Below are 18364 nucleotides of genomic sequence, written 5' to 3'. Positions count from 1 at the left end.
TCTAGTGGGAAGACACACGTTGCTGAAGTAAACACACAGATAAATATATGGGGTCATCTTATTGACAAGTGCCATGAAGAAAACAGAACTGGGTGACAGGACAGTGACTGGGGAGCTATTCTAGTTTGAGGGTGGCTCTTGATACTGAAAATTCATTTCAGGGAAATTTCATCTCTTTTCAAAGATGTCTACCTTCAGTGCTCACAGCTCCATTTTGCTTTTTTGCTGCTGTTGTTGAGACAGGGCCTCACTGTGTCACCCAAGCTGGAGTGCAGTGGCACGACCCTGGCTCACTGCAGCCTCAACCTCCCATGCTCAAGTGATCCTTCCACCTCAGCCTCCCAAGTAGCTGGGACTAGAGGCACACGCCACCATGCTCAGCTAATTTATTTATTTATTGGTAGAGATAGGGTCTTGCTGTGTTGCCTAGGCTATCATACTTTTACAGGGCCTTTCTCTGATCTTTGAAAATCTTAATTCTGATCTATTAGGTGCTTGTTTTATTGTTAACTCTTAGTTCAGCTTTATTCCCCAGGTTTGGTGGTGGCGGAATCTTTCTCCCTTAAGAGGTCCTCCCCCAGCAGAGCCTGGTCTTTCGTTTAATGCTGGATGTTCAGCCTCAGGCACACTGCCAGCTACATAAAGGCTGAATGAATAAACTAAGATCCTCCACTCACCTGTGAATTCCTCAAGAACAGCCTTTGGGCTCAGTGACCATTGTGTTCTAGTCTGCCTGGCACCAGTGCACAGCTCATACTAGGTGCTCAGTAAATGTAAGCTGAACTATTTGAAGTGTGTTCACATTTACACTTGACATCGTTCCTTAATCCATTGCTGTTTAAGTATGGCTTGGAGACCAGCAGCCGGGACCAGCTATGTAATGCATGGGGCTCAGTGCAAAATAAAAATGCAAGGTCTTCAGCTTCAAAAAATATTAAGGATCAAGCATGGTGGCATGTTCCTGTAGTCCCAGCTACTCAGGAGGCTGGGGCATAAGGAATGCTTGAGCCCAGGAGTGTGAGTCCAGACTGGGCAACATAGTGAGATCCTGTCTCTAAAAATTTTTTTTTAAAGTAAAATTATTAAGAATGTGAAAATAGGCCAGGGGTGGTGGCTCATGCCTGTAATCCCAGCATTTTCGGAGGCTGAGGTGGGTGGATCACTTGAGGTCAGGGTTTCAAGACCAGCCTGGCCAACATGGTGAAACACTGTCTCTACTAAAAATACAAAAATTAGCTGGGCATGGTGGTGGGTGCCTGTCATCTCAGCTACTCAGGAGGCTGAGGTGGGAGGATCGCTTGAGTCCAGGGAGGTTGAGGCTGCAATGAGCTAGATTATGCCATTGCACTCCAACCTGGGCGACAGAGTGAGACCTTGTCTCAAAAAAACAAAAACAAATTATTAAGAATGCGAACATAATGACAACAGAGGATTAAACCAAGCACGGGCCCCTTCTGAATGTTGTATGCCCGTGAGACTGGCTCCACCTTGAGAGACAGGCAGATCTCAGGGTTAGCCTCAGACCTATGGAGTGAAGATCTGGGCTGGGACCCAGGGCACTTCCTGGTGATTCTTATGCCCAACAGAGTTTGAGCACTGTCATTATCTTTCAGCCTGGGGGATGTCCTGAAGCCCTGTCAGAGAGAGAACCCTGCCCGGGATCCAGATCAGCATTTATCATGGGATAGACTCGCTTTGTGGCGCGGAGGGTGAAGCCTCCGGATGCCAGTCCCTCATCGCTGGCCCGGTCGCGCTGTGGCGAAGGGGGCGGAGCCTGCACCCGCCCCGCCCCCCCCGCCCCGTCCGCCCCGCGCCGCGCGGGGAGGAGGAGGAGCCGCGGAGGGGCCCGCACTGCAGCGCCAGCGTCCGAGCGGGCGGCCGAGCTCCCGGAGCGGCCTGGCTCCGAGCCCCGAGCGGGCGTCGCTCAGCAGCAGGTCGCGGCCGCAGCCCCATCCAGCCCCGCGCCCGCCATGCCGTCCGCCGACCCCGCCTGAGCCGCGGCCGCAGCCCCATCCAGCCCCGCGCCCGCCATGCCGTCCGCCGACCCCGCCTGAGCCGCGGCCTCCGCGCGCGGGCGGGCCTGGGGACGGCGGGGCCATGCGCGCGCTGCCCTAACGATGCCGCCCGCCGCGCCCGTGCGCCTGGCGCTGGCCCTGGGCCTGGGCCTGTGGCTCGGGGTGCTGGCGGGGGGCCCCGGGCGCGGCTGCGGGCCCTGCGAGCCCCCCTGCCTCTGCGGTCCAGCGCCCGGCGCCGCCTGCCGCGTGAACTGCTCGGGCCGCGGGCTGCGGACGCTCGGTCCCGCGCTGCGCATCCCCGCGGACGCCACAGCGCTGTGAGTAGCGGGCCCAGCGGCACTCGGGAGAGGCCGCGGGACGGGCGGGCGTGGGCGTGGGCGTGGGCGCGTTCCCTGGCCCGGGACGGGAAGCAGGACGCTCCCAGGGCGAGGCTCCGGCGCGGCACGGAGGCCCTGCTAAATAAGGAACTTCTGGAGCCGCGGTTGGCACGGCCCCGGGGAGCCGAAAAACCCCAGGTCTGGAGACAGACGTCCCACCCGGGGGCTCTGCAGACGCCAGCGGGGGCGGGGCGCGGAGGCCGCGCTCAGCTGGGAGGACAAACAGTCGCTAATTGGAGAGGAATTGGGATGCGGCCTGGGGCTGCGGGGTACCCGGAGAGGTGGGGATGGCTGTAGGGGGCTGCAGGGAAGAGTTCCAGGAGGTGTCTGGACAAGGATTTGATGGATGTGCAAGAATTGGGCTGATGGAAGGGGCGATGAGGTGGGTCCAGAAGAAGGGGGGTGAACGGTGTGAGCAAAGACCGTGAGGCTGGAGGCTGGCCACGGGAGGTGTGAGGGGTAGGGGCAGGGTGGGAGGTGGGCTCGCGGGTGGGCTGGGGTCATGAAGGGCCTCAGGCGCTCTGCTATTGGGTTCCAAGGCTATCCTGAGAACAGGGGTGAGGGGGGATTGCCGTGGGGGGTTAAAGCCTTGTCATGTTCGCTTTCGGGAGATAAAAACAACAGGTGGCCTTTATGGAGACGCTGCCCAGAGCCAGGTCTGTGCCAGGCTCCTGTTGGGGGTCGTCATGCGGAATCCTGACTCTGACCATCCGAGGCGTAGGGACCGTGGAGATTTGCATTTCACAGATGAGGAAACAGGTTTGGAGAGGTGACACGACCTGTCCCAGGCATCACAGCCAGGACAGGACCTGTCCCAGGCATCACAGCCGGGATGTGCATAGCAGGGGTTTGGAACTATGAGGTGCCCAGGACCCAGGGTTGGATTGAAAAGGGCGCAGGGGACTAAGATAAGCAGACAGTTGTCCCCAGCGCTGGGGAGAGTCTTGGGACCAGTCTGATGCCTTGTATTTCCCAGGCTCCAGGCTCCTCGCCGGGACAGTGTCTCCTTGGGTGCGTGCTGGATCCCTGGGGGACGTGGCACATCCCCAGGCTTGCTAAACATTGGATGGGTTCTGGCATTTGGTTTTGTAACGTTTCTGGGTCACTCCCGCCTGTGGCCACCCTTCCTTAGGGGAGCCGTGTGTCCTTGGGGCTTTGCTGGGTGGTCTCGAGGGTGGGAGAAGAATGGGTTCTCGTGGACCAATGGAGCCCGTGCCCCTCGGGGCCACATTGCTCCTGCGCTCCCTGACTGCGGACGCGTGTGTCTCGCGGCTGTCTCTGTGGAGATGGCCTCCTCCTGCCTGGCAACAGCGCCCACAGAATTGCATCAGACCTACCCCACCCGTTGTTTCTGATGCTGTAGCTGAGGGCTCCTCTGTCTGCCAGGCCGGTCCCTGGGGACTCTGTCCAGGTCCTGGTGGTTCCTGCTTCCCAGCACCTGATGGTGTCCATGAGAGCAGCCCCTCAGGAGCTGTCCAGGAGAGAAGGGCGCTGGTGGCTGCTGAGCGGAGAGCAAGGCCCGTGTTCTCCAGGCCCTTGGCACAGCAGTGGAGCCCCCGCCCCTGCCTTGTGTTGTCCCCTTAGGCTCTGGTCCTGGGATTTGGAGGAAGGGGACCCTGGGAGTTGGTGGCCTGTCCCAGCCTGAGCTGGCAAGATTCCGAATGCCAGGCCCCTCAAGTGTGCAACAGGGCACAGGGTGACCTCATGTGGGCAGGTGGGTGCTGTTCTGTACACACCTGGGGCTGCCGCTGGGAGAGTTCTGGAAGGTGGGGTGAGGGGACCCATGGGAAGCTAGGGCCTTAGGAAGGATGTTAAGGCCCTGGCTGGCCCCCCAGGCCACCCTCTGTGCTGTGGGGGCAGCCCAGCCATTTTGCTGTCTACCCTGCAAACTCCTCCTCGGGGAGACGGCTGGGTTTTCCCCAGGGAAGAGGGGTCAAGCTGGGAGAGGTGAAGGACACAGATCACAGCTGCTGACAGGTGTTTAAGGGTCCAGGAGCGTTGCTGTCTGGGTGTCACCAGTAGCCTTCCTGGGGGGCTCACGCAGGTGCCTCTCCACTTGTGGCTCCCTGGCTGCTGAAGCTCAGCAGGGACAGCTGTGTCCAGTTCCAGGTGGAGGACAGCCAGGGCTTCTGAGGCCACAGCCTGCCTTGGGTTAATGATGCTGCCGAGAGGTGGTGGCTTTTGGGAAAGATGGCGTACTGCAAAACGTGCTGCTCTGCGTGGCTCGAAGCTTCGTGGGGAGACGTGGGCAGAGCCGTGGCTGACTCACAGACCCCCCACCCCAGAGCCTGCCCTGCCCTCCCTGCCCCGACCCTTCCCCTCCTGACCCATGTGTTTTTTTCTTTTTTTTTTGAGACAGAGTTTACTCTTGTTGCCAAGGCTGGAGTGCAATGGCACGATCTCGGGTCATGGCAACCTCCGCCTCCTGGGTTCAAGCGCTTTTCCTGCCTCAGCCTCCCGAGTAGCTGGGATTACAGGCGTGCGCTACCATGCCTGGCTAATTTTTGTATTTTTAGTAGAGACGGGGTTTTACCGTGTTGGCCAGGATGGTCTTGATCTCCTGACCTCGTGATCTGCCCACCTCGGCCTCCCAAAGTGCTGGGATTACAGGCGTGAGCCACCGCACCCAGCCAATGTCTTTTAAAAATATATACTTTTTTTTTTTTTTTTTTTTTTTTGAGACGGAGTTTCGCTCTTGTTGCCCAGGCTGGAGTGCAGTGGTGCGATCTCAGCTCACGGCAACCTCCGCCTCCCGGGTTCAAGCGATTCTCCTGCCTCAGCCTCTCCAGTAGCTGGGATTACAGGCATGTGCCACCATGCCTGGCTAATTTTGTATTTTTAGGAGAGACGGGGTTTCTCCACGTTGGTCAGGCTGGTCTCAAACTCCTGACCTCAAGTGAGCCGCCTGCCTTGGCCTCCCAAAGTGTTGGGATTACAGGTGTGAGCCAGTGCGCCCAGACAAAAATATATATGTGTGTCTTTAAGGCTGGGTCAAGCAAAGCAGTGGGACTGGAGAAAGAATGAAGAATTCTACCTGGCTGTGATCAATTCGTTGTGAACACCACTGTGCTTGGACCAGCTAGCTGATGTCTTTTGTTTTGTTTTGTTTGAGACGGAGTCTGGCTCTGTCACCCAGGCTGGAGGACAATGGTGTGATCTCGGCTCACTGCAGCCTCCACCTCCCGGGTTCAAGTGATTCTCCTGCCTCAGCCTCCTGAGTAGCTGGGATTACAGGCGCGTGCCACCATGCCCGGCTAATTTTTAAAAATATTTTTAGTAGAGATGGGGTTTCACCATGTTGGTCAGGCTGGTCTTGAACTCTTGGCCTTAGGTGATCTGCTTGCCTCGGCCTCCCGAAGTGATGGGATTACAGGTGTGAGTGATGTCTTTTATTTATTTATTTATTTATTTTTTATTATTATTTGAGATGGAGTCTCACTCTGTTGCCCAGGCTGGAGTGCAGCAGTGCCATCTTGGCTCACTGCAAGCTCTGCCTCCTGGGTTCACGCCATTCTCCTGCCTCAGCCTCCCGAGTAGCCTGGACTGGTGCGCGCCACCATGCCCAGCTAATTTTTTGTATTTTTAGTAGAGACGGGGTTTCACCGTGTTAGGCAGGATGGTCTGGATCTCCTGACCTCGTGATCCGCCCGCCTCAGCCTCCCAAAGTGCTGGGATTACAGGCTTGAGCCACCGCCTGTCTTTTAAATTTCCGATGATGTCTAGGAGCTTCCCTTCCTCTCTTTTTCCTTGTGCAATTTGTTGAAGAAACTGGCTCTTGCAGCCTGGATTTCTCGCTGTGTCTTGGGGGTGCCACCTCCATGGTGTCACCTCCGTGGTGCTGTGAGTGTGTCCTTTGTGTTTCTTGTAAATTGGTCGTTGGAGCCGACATCCCATTGTCCCAGAGGTTGTCCTGGCTGGCACTGACCTAGGTGTAGATGTCATCAGTTCAGGGCCCCCTGCTCTAAAGGCCACTTCTGGTGCTGGTTGCCACTCACCCTGGCTGGGGGTCACCTGGGTCTGCTGCTGTCTCGCAAATGCTGGGGTCCAGGACTAGGCACATCGAGGGACTTGGTAGGTGCTTGGTTCACTGATGTAAAATATAGGAGCACCCAGGGCCTTGCCCTTTCCCACCTGCATCCCTGAATCACAGGAGAGTGTGGGAGAGTGTAGGGGCAGGAGGCGCAGACCCCGGGGCCCCTGCCTGGGATTGGCGTCGGGGAAGACAGGCATTCTGGAGCGACCCCTAGGCCTGATGCCTTAGAGCGCAACTGCCACAGACACAGCTTCCTTGGGGGGCTGGCCAGGCCACGGAGGGGCCCCTGGCTCCCATTTCTGGTCCCTGGATCCTGAGAGCGAGGACTAGGGATTGTCACCAAGGCCTCCATGAGCCCTCAGCAGAAGGAGGGCCACCCTCGAGGGCTCCGTTATCACTGGAGCCCGCGTTCAACCAACACGCAGATGATTCTCCAAGGACAGAGATGGATGATGGGGAGGGGGCTGGCCTGGAAGGACCCCCAGTGCAGGTGACATTGAAGCCAGGTTTCAAAGCTCCCACAGGGAGCTGCCCAGAGAGAGTCCCCAAGGGGCAAGGTGACTCGGGGGCAGGGGTAGGGCCTCTGTCAGGAGAGCCTAGGAGAGGCCCGTGTCTTCTAGGAAGAGCCCTGGCAGCTGAGCGGAGGCAGTGGTGAGGACCTGCATCCTGCATGTCCAGCTGGCCTCACCCGGGGTCCCTGAGCCGGGTCTTACGTGGCTCCCGCACTCGGGCGTTCAGAACGTGCCTGCGTGAGAAACGGTAGTTTCTTTATTAGACGCGGATGCAAACTCGCCAAACTTGTGGACAGAAGTGTGGACAAGAAGTCACACGCTCACTCCTGTACGCGATTGCCGGCATGGGTGGGGGAAGGGATGGGGAGGCTTTGGTTGTGTCTGCAGCAGTTGGGAATGTGGAGCACCCGAGCTCCCACTGCAGAGGCGACTGTGGAGACAGAGGGCACCTGCAGGTCATCCATGCAGTATCGGCTTGCATCCAGATCATACAGGGAACACTATGATTCAACAACAGACAGGGACCCCGTTTAAACATGGACAAGGGGTCACTCACGCCTGTAATCCCAGCAGTTTGGGAGGCCAGGGTGGGTGGATCGCTTGAGCCCAGGAGTTTGACACCAGCCTGGGCAACAGGGTGAGACCCCGGTCTCTAAAAAATAAAAGAACATTGGCCGGGCGTGGTGGTGTGCATCTGTGGTCCCAGCTATTCAGGAGACTGAGGTGGGACATCACTTGAGCAGAGGAGGTCAAGGCTGCAGTGAGCTGTGATCACACCACTGCACTCCAGGCTGGGTCACAGAGCAAGACCCTGTCTCAAAAAAAAAAAAAAAAAAAAAAAAAAATCACAGGATCTGAACAGAGATTTCTCCAAAGAAGACGCACAGATGGCCAACAGCGTGTGAGAAGATGGTCGGCCTCATTAGTCATGAGGGAAACGGAAATCAAAACCACTGTCCAGCCGGGCGCAGTGCCTCACGCCTGTAATCCCAGCACTTTAGGAGAGCAGATGGCTTGAGGCCAGGAGTTTGAGGCCAGCCTGGGCAACATAGCGAGACCAATAAATAGATATTAGTGGTGGCGCCTGTAGTCCCAGCTAGTTGGGAGGCTGAGGGGGGAGGATTCCCTGAGTCTATGAGGTTGAGACTGCAGTTAGCTGTGATGGTGCCACTGCACTCCAGCCTGGGCGACTAGGAAACGGTCTTTAAAAAAAAAAAAACAAAAAAACGGTGGGTGCGGTGGTTCACGCCTGTAATCTCAGCACTTTGGGAGGCCAAGGTGGGGGGATCACAAGGTCAGGAGTTTGTGACCAGCCTGACCAACATGGTGAAACCCCGTTCTACTAAAAATACAAAAATTAGCGAGGTGTGGTGGTGGGCGCCTGTAATCCCAGCTAATTAGGAGGCTGAGGCAGGAGAATCACTTGAACCCGGGAGGCGGAGGTTGCAGTGAGCCAATGTCACACCACTGCACTCTAGCCTGGTCAACAGAGTGAGACTCTGTCTCAAAAAAAAAAAAAAAAAATGCTGAGCATGGTGGCACATGCCTGTAGTCTCACCTACTTTGGGGGCTGAGGCAGGAGAATCGCTTGAACCTGGGAGGCAGAGGTTGCAGTGAGGCAAGATTGCACCATTGCACTCCAGCCTGGGAGACAGAGTGAAACTCTGTCTCAAAAAGAAAAGGTCTAGGAAGAGTCCGCACCCTCTCCCCGCGGTGGCCACGCCGGGCCCCGCGCTGAGCCCTCTGTGTTCTTGTCTCTCCATACCTCATCACGGCACTGCAGGGTTGCAGCCACTCCTGGTCTCATTTTACAGACCAGGAAATTGAGGCTCTGAGAAGCCGTGGTGATGATTTCATTAGCATGCTCTGGGGCAGACCCCTGGAGCTGCACAGGGTGCCTGGGGCCCACACTAGTGCCCTGGTTTATAGACAGAGGTGGCAGTGGCGCTTCCGAGTCGGGCTGGGATGTGCTTGCACTCCCCGAGGGGCTGAGGGGCCGAGGGGCCCTGCGCCCAGGTGCAGCTGCTTGGGTGCTGCCAGCCCCTCCCACCTCTCCCTCCCTGGCTCATCCCTGCTGTGTCCCTTCCCTCTAGTTTCCTGTTCAGTTTCAGGAAGGAGGCTGGGAACCCAGATGTAGGGAATTTGCGCCCTGGAGTCAGACCTGGGTTCACGTCCCAGCGCCTCCACTTCTGGTGTGACCTTGGTCCAGTCTCTCAGCCTCAGTTTCCTCACCTGTAAAGTGGGCTCCATGATTAGATGCACCCTGCAGGGCAGTGTAGCAGTGACCTGGCTCAGCCACTGGCAGCCCCAACAATCATACCTTGTTAAAGTAGCTCTGTCGGTCCCCTCAGGGGTTCCGGGGGCCCATTCCCCTGTCCTCCATGCACTGTGAGACCTGCCCTGCCACAGAGCACAGTGTAACAGCCTGAGGGTAAGAGCCAGATACTGTGCCTGTGCTTATACCGGACACTGGACGACGGGAGCCAGTGCAGCCTGGGCGGGTGGACTCCTATGGACCCCTCAGCACCCAACCTCGGTGCCTTCAGCGCAGGGCCGCGTGGCTGTGGGGGCTCACAAGACCCGGCCCACTCCTGCTTGTGCCTACATCTGGGTGTTTGCCCATTGGTGCCTTTTGACGTGTTCTGGTGTGTGTGAGACGTGCGGGGCTGGGAAGTATTGGCAGAGCCGCGAGTACCGTCCTCACTCCTTTTGTTCTTTTGACGTAAGCTGGCGAGTGGCACTGCCTGAGTTCCGCTCAGTGCCCGCCCTGACGTGCGGACCCTGCTGCATCCTTGCTGTTAGGTGGTGGCGGTGCGCGCTGTCGCTGGTGGGCACCGAGAGCCTTTGGGAGCTTTGGGGAGGTTGTGCCAAGCTTGAGCCTCGACGTCCCCCTTCCCGGCTTTCTGTTGGCTCTTCTGAGGCCAGGGCATCTCTGTGAGGGCCTCCTGCTGGAGCCATCTCTGTGGATCTCCTCTGCCATCCTGGCCCACGTGTGGGTGATGCGCTGGCCGCCATCTCGTGACAGTGGTCGGGCACCGCTGCCAAATGTGGGTCCCGCATCTGCAAGCCCCTCCCTGGGTCCCCTAGGGTATGGGGTGGTTCTGCCACTGCCCTCGCTCCCCCACCTTGGGGTGCCTCTCCCCCTGCTTGTGGGGGAGACCCTGCCTGGGATCTGCTTTCCAGCGAGGAATATACTTTGGAGGGAGACACACATGTTCTTTTCTGGAGCTCTGCAGTGGCCGCAGCAGCCCAGCCCGCCAAGCACCCTGGAATGAAAACATCCCACTGCCGTCTGGGCCTGGCCTGCACTCTGCTGCCTGCGCTCCAGCTGGCTGAGGCCGGGCATGTCTGCGGGCACAGCGGCGGGGGCGCCACAGTCTCCCTGCAGAGTGAGCGCAGCTGGAAAATGCAGCTCACGCCCTTTCCCAGAACACCTCGCTCTTCATGGCTTGGCAGCTGTCCTCGCCTAGGGGCCGGGGTGCCCAGGCACTGGTGGCAGGAGAAGGGCTACATCTGGGGCTGAGGCGGGCTGGGTCCTTTTCTCCCTGCAGCTCCCGAGGCCCAGCCCTGGCCCAGCCTGGCGTTCCTGACCTTAGCAGCGCCATGATCTGAAGACAGGCTGGCTTCTGTGAGGCCATCTCGGAAAGGGCTTTGTGCCCAGGCAGAGGCGGAAGCCAGCTCTTCCTTCTGGTTGAGGCAGGAATGAGGCCAGCGCTGGGGCAAGCTCATGCCCAGGGAACGTCACAGCTGTGGGAGTACAGGGGCTCTGGGTTCTGAGCCCGTCCACTGTGCATCGTGGCCCTGGCCTCAGGATGGCTCCTGCCATCATTGGCTGTGCCCACAGCCGAGTGGGTGATGGGATTCCGGCTGCCCCGCTGGATCTGTGCTGCTGCCCTCTCCAGGGCACTGCTGTGCCCGCACAGCCGGACGCAGATGGCCAGTTTCCTCCCCCCCCCCCCCCCCCACCACCACCCTCTTCCTACCTTGGCTTCCTCCATTGACACACTGGACCCTGCTGGCTGCCCGGGGAGGTGTTTGGGGGATGGTGTTGGGGGAGGAGGAGGGCCCCTTGAGCCTCAGTGTGCCCATGAGGAGCATAAGGTCAGTGCAGCACCTGCCCACACAGGCTGTGAAGGGTGGGAGTGGAGAGGGATGCAAGGGGGTCGCAACGCCTGGCTCCATGTCAGCTGCGTGCAGGGGCACCAGGAGCCGGCCCTCATTCTCCCCTTGAACTGGAAGGGTGGCCCCGACCCCAGCGGCAGGTGGCATATGTATGAAGCGCTCTCCTTCCTACACCCCACGGGTGGGCTCGTCTCCAAACGGCCCTTTTTGAGCTGGCTGTGTTTTTCCATCCGTGTAGGCAAGGACATCGCAGACTCCCCTTTCTCATCTCCCTCGTTCAGCCTCCGAGGCCGGAGTCTCCATCCCTGTGCCTGCCTGTGGGTCCCGGGAGGACCTGAGGCTGCCCATGTCACCCCCGGCGTCTCATCCTCGGGATAGTTCAGCCATGGGAGGGATCTGTAAGGACAGAATGCCGCTGAGCCTGGGGCTCCCCGGCTAGTCTCACACCCCGTGTCCGGGACCCAGAGACCCTCGTGCAGGGCTCTGTTGCCTGGGGCCTGGCAGCCTCGTCCTCTATCAGAGGCTGCAACCCCCACCCCTCGTGGGGCCAGGGTTGTGGCCGGCCTCCCTGGCCCTCCCCATGGAAGTGGTAGGCGGAGCCAGCAGCCGTCTGCCCAGCCCGGGGCTGCACTGTTTTTTTTCAAATGAGCACCGTCCCAAACTGCAGCCCGTTAATTTAAACAGGATCATTTCCGGCCCTGGAAGCCGCCTCACTCTCCTTAAATAGAAAGGAGCACAGCGCAGAGGGAAACAGATGAGGTCATGGCTCGGCTGGCCCAGCGAGGAAGGGGCCGCAGTGGGGGTGGCACTGCCGCCTGTCCCCTGCCCTCTCCAGCGCCCACACTGCAGCCCATTTCCTCACCCTGGGCCTGCTCTCGGGAGGGACGGGCCTGGGGGTCCTCTTGCTGGGCGGAGGGGAACCGGCTCCTCCAGGAGAGGACGGGGCCTGGCAGGGGGCATGGGGCCTCCCTGGGTTTGGCGTCCTGTCCTGCCCCTGCCGAGGGAGGAGCGGTTACATAAGCTCTGCAGGCGGCCCCTCCGAGCCGGTCCCCCCAGCCCAGTTTCCAGTGAGGCGGCCAGCGCGGGCGGGGGTGCCGGGCCTGGCGCACGCCCGCCACTGACCACACGCGTCTGGAATGTGCAGATGTTTCTTTGGGGGCTCCGTCCGGCCCCCAGATCCCACTCAGCATCTGGTCTGGGGAGTGGGCGCCTGGGGCACTCAGCTCTGAGTGTGAGGCTCTGAGGCAGGTCTGGTTTGTCTGGGGCCGTTCCCTCTGCTGTGGATTGGGAGGGCCCCGGGAGCTGCCCCACACCCAGGGAAGTTCTCCTCAGTCCCACTGTTGCACGCCCCGACCCCGGCTCCCCCGGCCCAGGAGCGCCTGTGGGGCAGAAGGCCCAGCCCCAAGACTTCCCGGCCCTGCCAGCCTCAGGCTTCATCCACCCTCGCGCCAACTGTGGGCAGAGTCCAGAGGGAGGGCAGGAGAGCCAGCGCCTGGCTGGGAACACCCCTGAGGGGCCGAGGCTCCAGGGCGAGGGGGCCCGACCTGGGGTTCACACGCCCGGGTGGCGGGCAGACCAGCTGCAGCATGAGACACGTGTCAGCTACCTCGGGCTGGCAGGCTGGCCCTGCTGCCCACAGCCCTGGGACGTGGCCCCACCTGTGACAGGGGTGTGGAGGGGCAGCCTCCAGGCCTGGCCACACCCTCTGCTGTTGCTGCTCCTGCTCCAGGATTGGCAAGGGTGCTGGGAAGGGGTGAAGACCCGTACTGTGGCCACACACCTGGGACTTCCTTCTCCACCTAATGGTGCCCCAGCAGCCGCTAAGGAGCCTGCTGGGTCCCACGCTAGGATGGTCCTAACTCCTCCTGCCTTCCAGATCGGACGCTCGGCGCTGGGGGCCCCCTGTGTCCCGGGGCTGGGGCACCGTCCTGCCCCCCATGGGGGTGTACTCCTCCCAACAAGCTTGGCTTCAGCTTCCCTGGGAGCACATCCTGGCCCTCGGGCACCCATCAGGCTGTCCCTGTGCACCTGGCTCCCACCCTTCCAGCTCATAGCAGGAACTGGGGTGAGGAGTGCGTGGGGCAGCAAGGGCTTGGGACCCCAGAGGACCCTGCACTCTGCTCTGTGCTCTTGCCTGGGCTTAGGGCCGCTCGGTGGTCCTGCTGCCAGATGCCTGGGCCCTGCTGTGTCCCCCATCCTTGCAGGGAACCAGAACGTGGGGGCAGGGCATCAGACAGCGGCGATGATGTCACCTGGCGGGTGCAGAGGAAGCCCGAGGGGCGGGGTGGGGGGGCTGGTGCGAGGCTGCCTGGCTAGGCCTTGGCGTTCCCCCAGAACGGCGATGGCAAAAGCAGATGGAGACGTGGAAAAGTACGGGAGAAAGCGGGGTGAGGACTCCACGGGGACCCCTGTACTGGTCCCTGTCCCTGAAGCCCACACCTGAGTCCTGCCCAGGGCAGATGCTTCCACACCCAGGGGGCACCTGAGTCCTACCCAGGGCAGACGCTTCCACACCCTGGGGGCTGGGGGACTGCACCTGGCTCCTGTCTGGGCCCCAGCTTCATTCCACTGCCCTGGGCCCTGGGAGCTCGGCCGAGTGGGGTCCCCAAGACCTTGCTGCATTTGTGGGCCTTGGGCTAGGGTGAGGGCCGGGAGAAGGAGCCAGCCTGGAGCCTGGCGCGCAGGGAGTGCATGGCCAGAACCGGTGACAGGCGGGGCTGCCTGCTGGCGTGGAAGAAGTGTCCATGGCACCCCCAGGCCTGGTTCACAGTGGGATGGGCGGGGAGCGGGGGCGCTCTGGGGTCCTCGGCTGACCTGCCCCCACCCCTGCCCTGGCTTGTCAGCTCCCAGCAGCAGCCGCTCTTGATGGATTTTCCAGAAAATGAGGTGTGGCCAAACATCTTCAGGCTTTTCCTTCTTTCCTTTCTCCCGTGGCCTGGGTGGGAGCTGCTCCCCATGCCTGTGCCCCTCCCCGGGGCAGTTTCACAGCTGTGTCCCTTCCAGGGGGCCTGCCTGTGTTCACCGTGGCCTCTGCAGCACCTCTCGCCCCTTAGGGCTGCTGCGCCTCAGGTCCCGGTGCCTCATTCTCCCGAAAGCATTGGTTCTGCTGCCGCCGCAGCCGCTGGAAAGTCCCTCCTCAGGTCTAACTGCAGTTCCTCACGGCACAGTGTTCCCCCTGGGGCATGGTGCTTGGGCAGCGGGTGTGAGTCCAGCTGCCTCACCCTGTCTCGAGAATGGCCTCTTGCTGGTCTCCCAGCCGCCACCCTGTCCCACCCCACGGCGGGGATGGTGTGGATGCCTAGCAGCGTGGCTGTGGGCCCACCCATCCTTATGGGCAGTGGGGAGCACCTCAGCCTGTGTCCCTACCTTGGTGTAGAGGAGGGGACGGCAGAGAAGCAGGGTTCAGTTAGGGGGGAAGCGGTGGCCCTGCCGGAGGGGCCGTTCCCTGTGTGCCTGGCCCCCAGATCTTCTCCCCTCCCGGAGCCCAGGGCACTGGCATAGGCTCTCTGAGTGTCCCAAAGCCCCTGGGGGAAGGGAACTGCACCCCCAACCGTGCCCTCCATCCACAGATGGAACAAGAAGCTCCGGGAGCCAGTGCCCAGCGTCTCATCTGTCTGGGCGCCCAGCCCAGGTGAGGGCCCGGCTCCACCGTCTGTGGCTGGTGCTGCTTCCTGGCACGGAGAAGGCCTTGGCTGCTCTGTCCCCTCAGCTGGGGTGGCCTCTGGTCCCCTTCTTTTGGTTCCCTTTTCAAGCCCTTGCCCTGGTCCCGGGCCCCACCGGGCAGCCTGTGTGTGTGTCTCTCCTGCGCCGGGTAGGCTGCTGCGGGAGCGGAGCTCCGGTGGGAGGAGCAGGGCTGGAGGCTGGCAGGGGCTGGGCGGGTGCTCAGGGATGGAGGCTGGCAGGGGCTGGCAGGGGCTGGCAGGGGCTGGGCGGGTGCTCAGGGATGGAGGCCGCCCCAGCTTGGGCCTGGCTGCCGGGTCGTCATTGCTGGGAAGAGCAAGTCTAGGCGGAGGCACCTGCTGGGTCACTCGTGGGGAGGGTGACACCTGGGGAAGTAGAGGCCCGTGGCAGGAGGTGAGGCCTCAGGGTCCTGGGGAGCGGGGGGGTGGTGTGCAGACCTGCGGAGCCGCAGTCCCTGTGCCAGGAGCACTACTGGGAGTGCGTGGGACCAGGAGGGGTGCCCAGGGAGGGCGGCAGGGTGACCCCTGAGGTGCTTGAGGCCGAGGGGAGGTGGAGTTCTCGGTTTGCCCCAGCTCTCTGGCTTCTCACCTCCGCATCACCAGCTCCAGGACCTTGTTTGTAACTCGGGCAGCTCTGAAAAGAGAGACATGCTGCCGCCCTGTGGTTTCTGTTGCTTTTTCTTCACTGACTACTGACATGGGATGTTTTTCCCATGGCTGTGACCAATTGTGCTTCTTTTAATTGCCTGGTTTTTCTTTTTTTGTTTTTGGAGTTTTCTCTTTCTTTCCTCCCTCCCTCCCTCTCGCCCTCCGTCCTTTTTTTTTTTTTTTTTTTGAGATGGAGCTTCACTCTTGCAGGATGGGGTGCTGGAGTGCAGGGGCGCGATCTCAGCTCACTGCAACCTCTGCCTCCCGGGTTCAAGTGATTCTCCTGCCTAAGCCTCCTGAGTAGCTGGAATTACAGGTGCTTGCCACCACGCCTGACTAATTCTGTATTTTTAGTAGAGACAGGGTGTCTCCGTGTTGGTCAGTCAGGTCTTGAACTCCTGACCTCAGGTGATCCGCCTGCCTCAGCCTCCCAAAGTGCTGGGATTACAGGCAGGAGCCATTGCACCCGGCTCTTTCCCCTTCTCCTTTTCTTCTCTCTTTCCTCCCTTTCTTTCTTTTCTTTCTTTTTTTTTTTTTTTTTTTTTGAGATGGAGTCTCGCTATGTCACCAGGCTGGATTGCAGTGGCGTGATCTTGGCTCACTGCAACCTTCACCTCCCGGGTTCACGTGATTCTCCTGCCTCACCCTCCCGAGTGGCTGGCACTAACAGGCTCCCGCCACCACGCCCAGCTAATTTTTGCATTTTTAGTAGAGACGGAGTTTCACCCTGTTGGCCAGGATGGTCTCGATCTCTTGATCTCACGATCCACCCACCTTGGCCTCCCAAAGTTCTGGGATTACAGGAGTGAGCCACCGTGCCCAGCCATCTTTCTTTTCTTGCTTTCTCTTTCTTTTCTTTCGAGACCGGGTCTTGCTCTGTCGCCCAGGCTGGACTGCAGTGGCACAATCATAGCTCACTGCAGCCTCGACCTCCCTGGCTCAAGCGATCCTCCTCAGCCCCCCGAGTAGTTGGAACTACAGCTACACACCACCATGCCTGGCTGATTCTTTTTTTCCTTGTAGAGATGGGGTCTTGCTATGCTGTCCATCCTGGTCTCAAACTCCTGGCCTTCCCAAAGAGCTGGGATTACAGGCATAAGCCACCACAGCCAGTTTCCTTTTCTTCTTTTTAACTGGAATAGTTGACTTTTTCTTTATTAGCTGTGTGTCAGGAGGGTATTTTTGGCCTTTAGTATGTCGTCTAAGTTGCTAGTGCTTTTCTGAGATTGTAGTTTGTTTTCTAATTTTATTTATATTTTGCGTAGAAGTTGTGTATTTTAGATGGAGTTAGGTTGGCTGGTCTTTGATGTTTTATTTATTAATTATGTATGTATTTATTTATTTTTGAGGTAGAGTCTCGCCGTTTCACCCAGGCTGGAGTACAGTGATGCGATCTCAGCTCCCTGTAGCCTTGACCTCTCTGGGCTCAAGTGATTTTTCTCTCCTCTACCTCCCGAGTACTTGGGACCCCAGGCGCATGCTGCCATGCCTGGCTAATGTGTATTTTGTGTAGATACGGGGTCTCACTGTGTTGCCCAGGGTGGTTTCAAAATCCTGGGCTCAGGCGATCCTTCCATCTCAGCTCTCATGGTGCTGTGTTACTGGCATGTGCCCCAGTGCCTGGCCGTCTTGGAGGTCTTGTTTCTCTGGGTTTATGCCTCAAGGTGGCGCCTGCTCCCCTGTGCTCCCTGGTAGCCTGGTAGTGAGCCTGCTTCTCACACAGTCATACCTGGTTGTGGTCCCACAGTGGGACCACCCTGTTGGGTTCAGAACAGGAGATGGGGGCCCCTCGAGTCTGTGTGGGGGCTGTGGACAGGGTTGGGAGACCTTGGCTCTATGGGGGACTGTGGACAGGGGATGGGGGGCCTTCGCCCTGCGTGGGATGGGTTGGGGGTCCGTGCCCTTCCTGGCCCTGGGTGGACAGGTCCAAGTGGCACTCGGCATAGGGCTGAGATGGGTGCAGAGGGCTGTGGCCCCCAGGCCTCTCCTGGCTTGGTTTCCCCAGATGAGTGTTCATTTGGGTCTTCCATCAGAAAGGCCCCTCCTGACCTCTGGGATTAGGGAGCTCAAGGGTGGGAGGCCATAGCTTGGGGATGCTGGAAATGTGTGGGATGGGCCCAGGGATGGCCTCTGGCCTACTAAGGGCTCTGGCCCTGACCCACGGCCACTCACTCCTCAGAGACGTCTCCCACAACCTGCTCCGGGCGCTGGACGTTGGGCTCCTGGCGAACCTCTCGGCGCTGGCAGAGCTGTGAGTGTCCCCCAGTCGTGCCAGCATGCGGGGCTCACTCCGGGTGGGCTGGCGGCCCCGCCTCTTGCTGCTCAGCTGTGGGGGCTTCCGTCAGCTTTGCCGAATCCCCCCCTCTCTTCCAGGGATATAAGCAACAACAAGATTTCTACGTTAGAAGAAGGAATATTTGCTAATTTATTTAATTTAAGTGAAATGTAAGTTGTGGTTCTTTGGGTGGGGTCCTGGCTGGACCCCAGGCCCCCAATATCCCTTCTGCCCTCCCAGTTGGTCCGTGTCCCCTTCCAGGCTTGAGACCAGATCCTGGGGGCAGTTCACTGCCTGCTTGGAGCCCCCCAGTGCCGGCTTGGTTGGGGCAGGGGAGGCGGTGCTGTCAGGGTGGCTCCAGGGCCTGGTTGCCAGTGGGGGGCTGGCATAGACCCTTCCCACCAGACCTGGTCCCCAACACCTGCCCCTGCCCCACAGAAACCTGAGTGGGAACCCGTTTGAGTGTGACTGTGGCCTGGCGTGGCTGTCGCGATGGGCGGAGGAGCAGCAGGTGCGGGTGGTGCAGCCCGAGGCAGCCACGTGTGCTGGGCCTGGCTCCCTGGCTGGCCAGCCTCTGCTTGGCATCCCCTTGCTGGACAGTGGCTGTGGTGAGTGCCGGTGGGTGGGGCCAGCTCTGTCCTTCCCAGCCAGGTGGGACCTGGGCCCTGCAGACACTGGGCAGGGCTCAGGAAGGCCTCTCTG

The 18364-nt window shown here is 59.9% G+C and overlaps 1 protein-coding gene across 1 annotated transcript in view; it reads left to right on the top strand.

Annotated features, from left to right (window-relative positions):
* Window positions 1-1816: 1816 nt before the first annotated feature.
* The window catches only part of LOC101138318 (polycystin-1), a 38673-nt gene continuing 22125 nt past the window's right edge, over window positions 1817-18364 (top strand). Inside the window, 4 exon segments of the mRNA XM_055365344.2 lie at window positions 1817-2332; window positions 17567-17638; window positions 17761-17832; window positions 18101-18270. Of these exon segments, the coding sequence (XP_055221319.2) occupies window positions 2118-2332; window positions 17567-17638; window positions 17761-17832; window positions 18101-18270 (529 nt within the window). The 5' untranslated portion in view covers window positions 1817-2117.

Source organism: Gorilla gorilla, chromosome 18, assembly GCF_029281585.2.
Source record: "Gorilla gorilla gorilla isolate KB3781 chromosome 18, NHGRI_mGorGor1-v2.1_pri, whole genome shotgun sequence".
Taxonomy (NCBI): Eukaryota; Metazoa; Chordata; class Mammalia; order Primates; family Hominidae; genus Gorilla; species Gorilla gorilla.
This window is presented reverse-complemented; position numbering and strand designations above follow the sequence as displayed.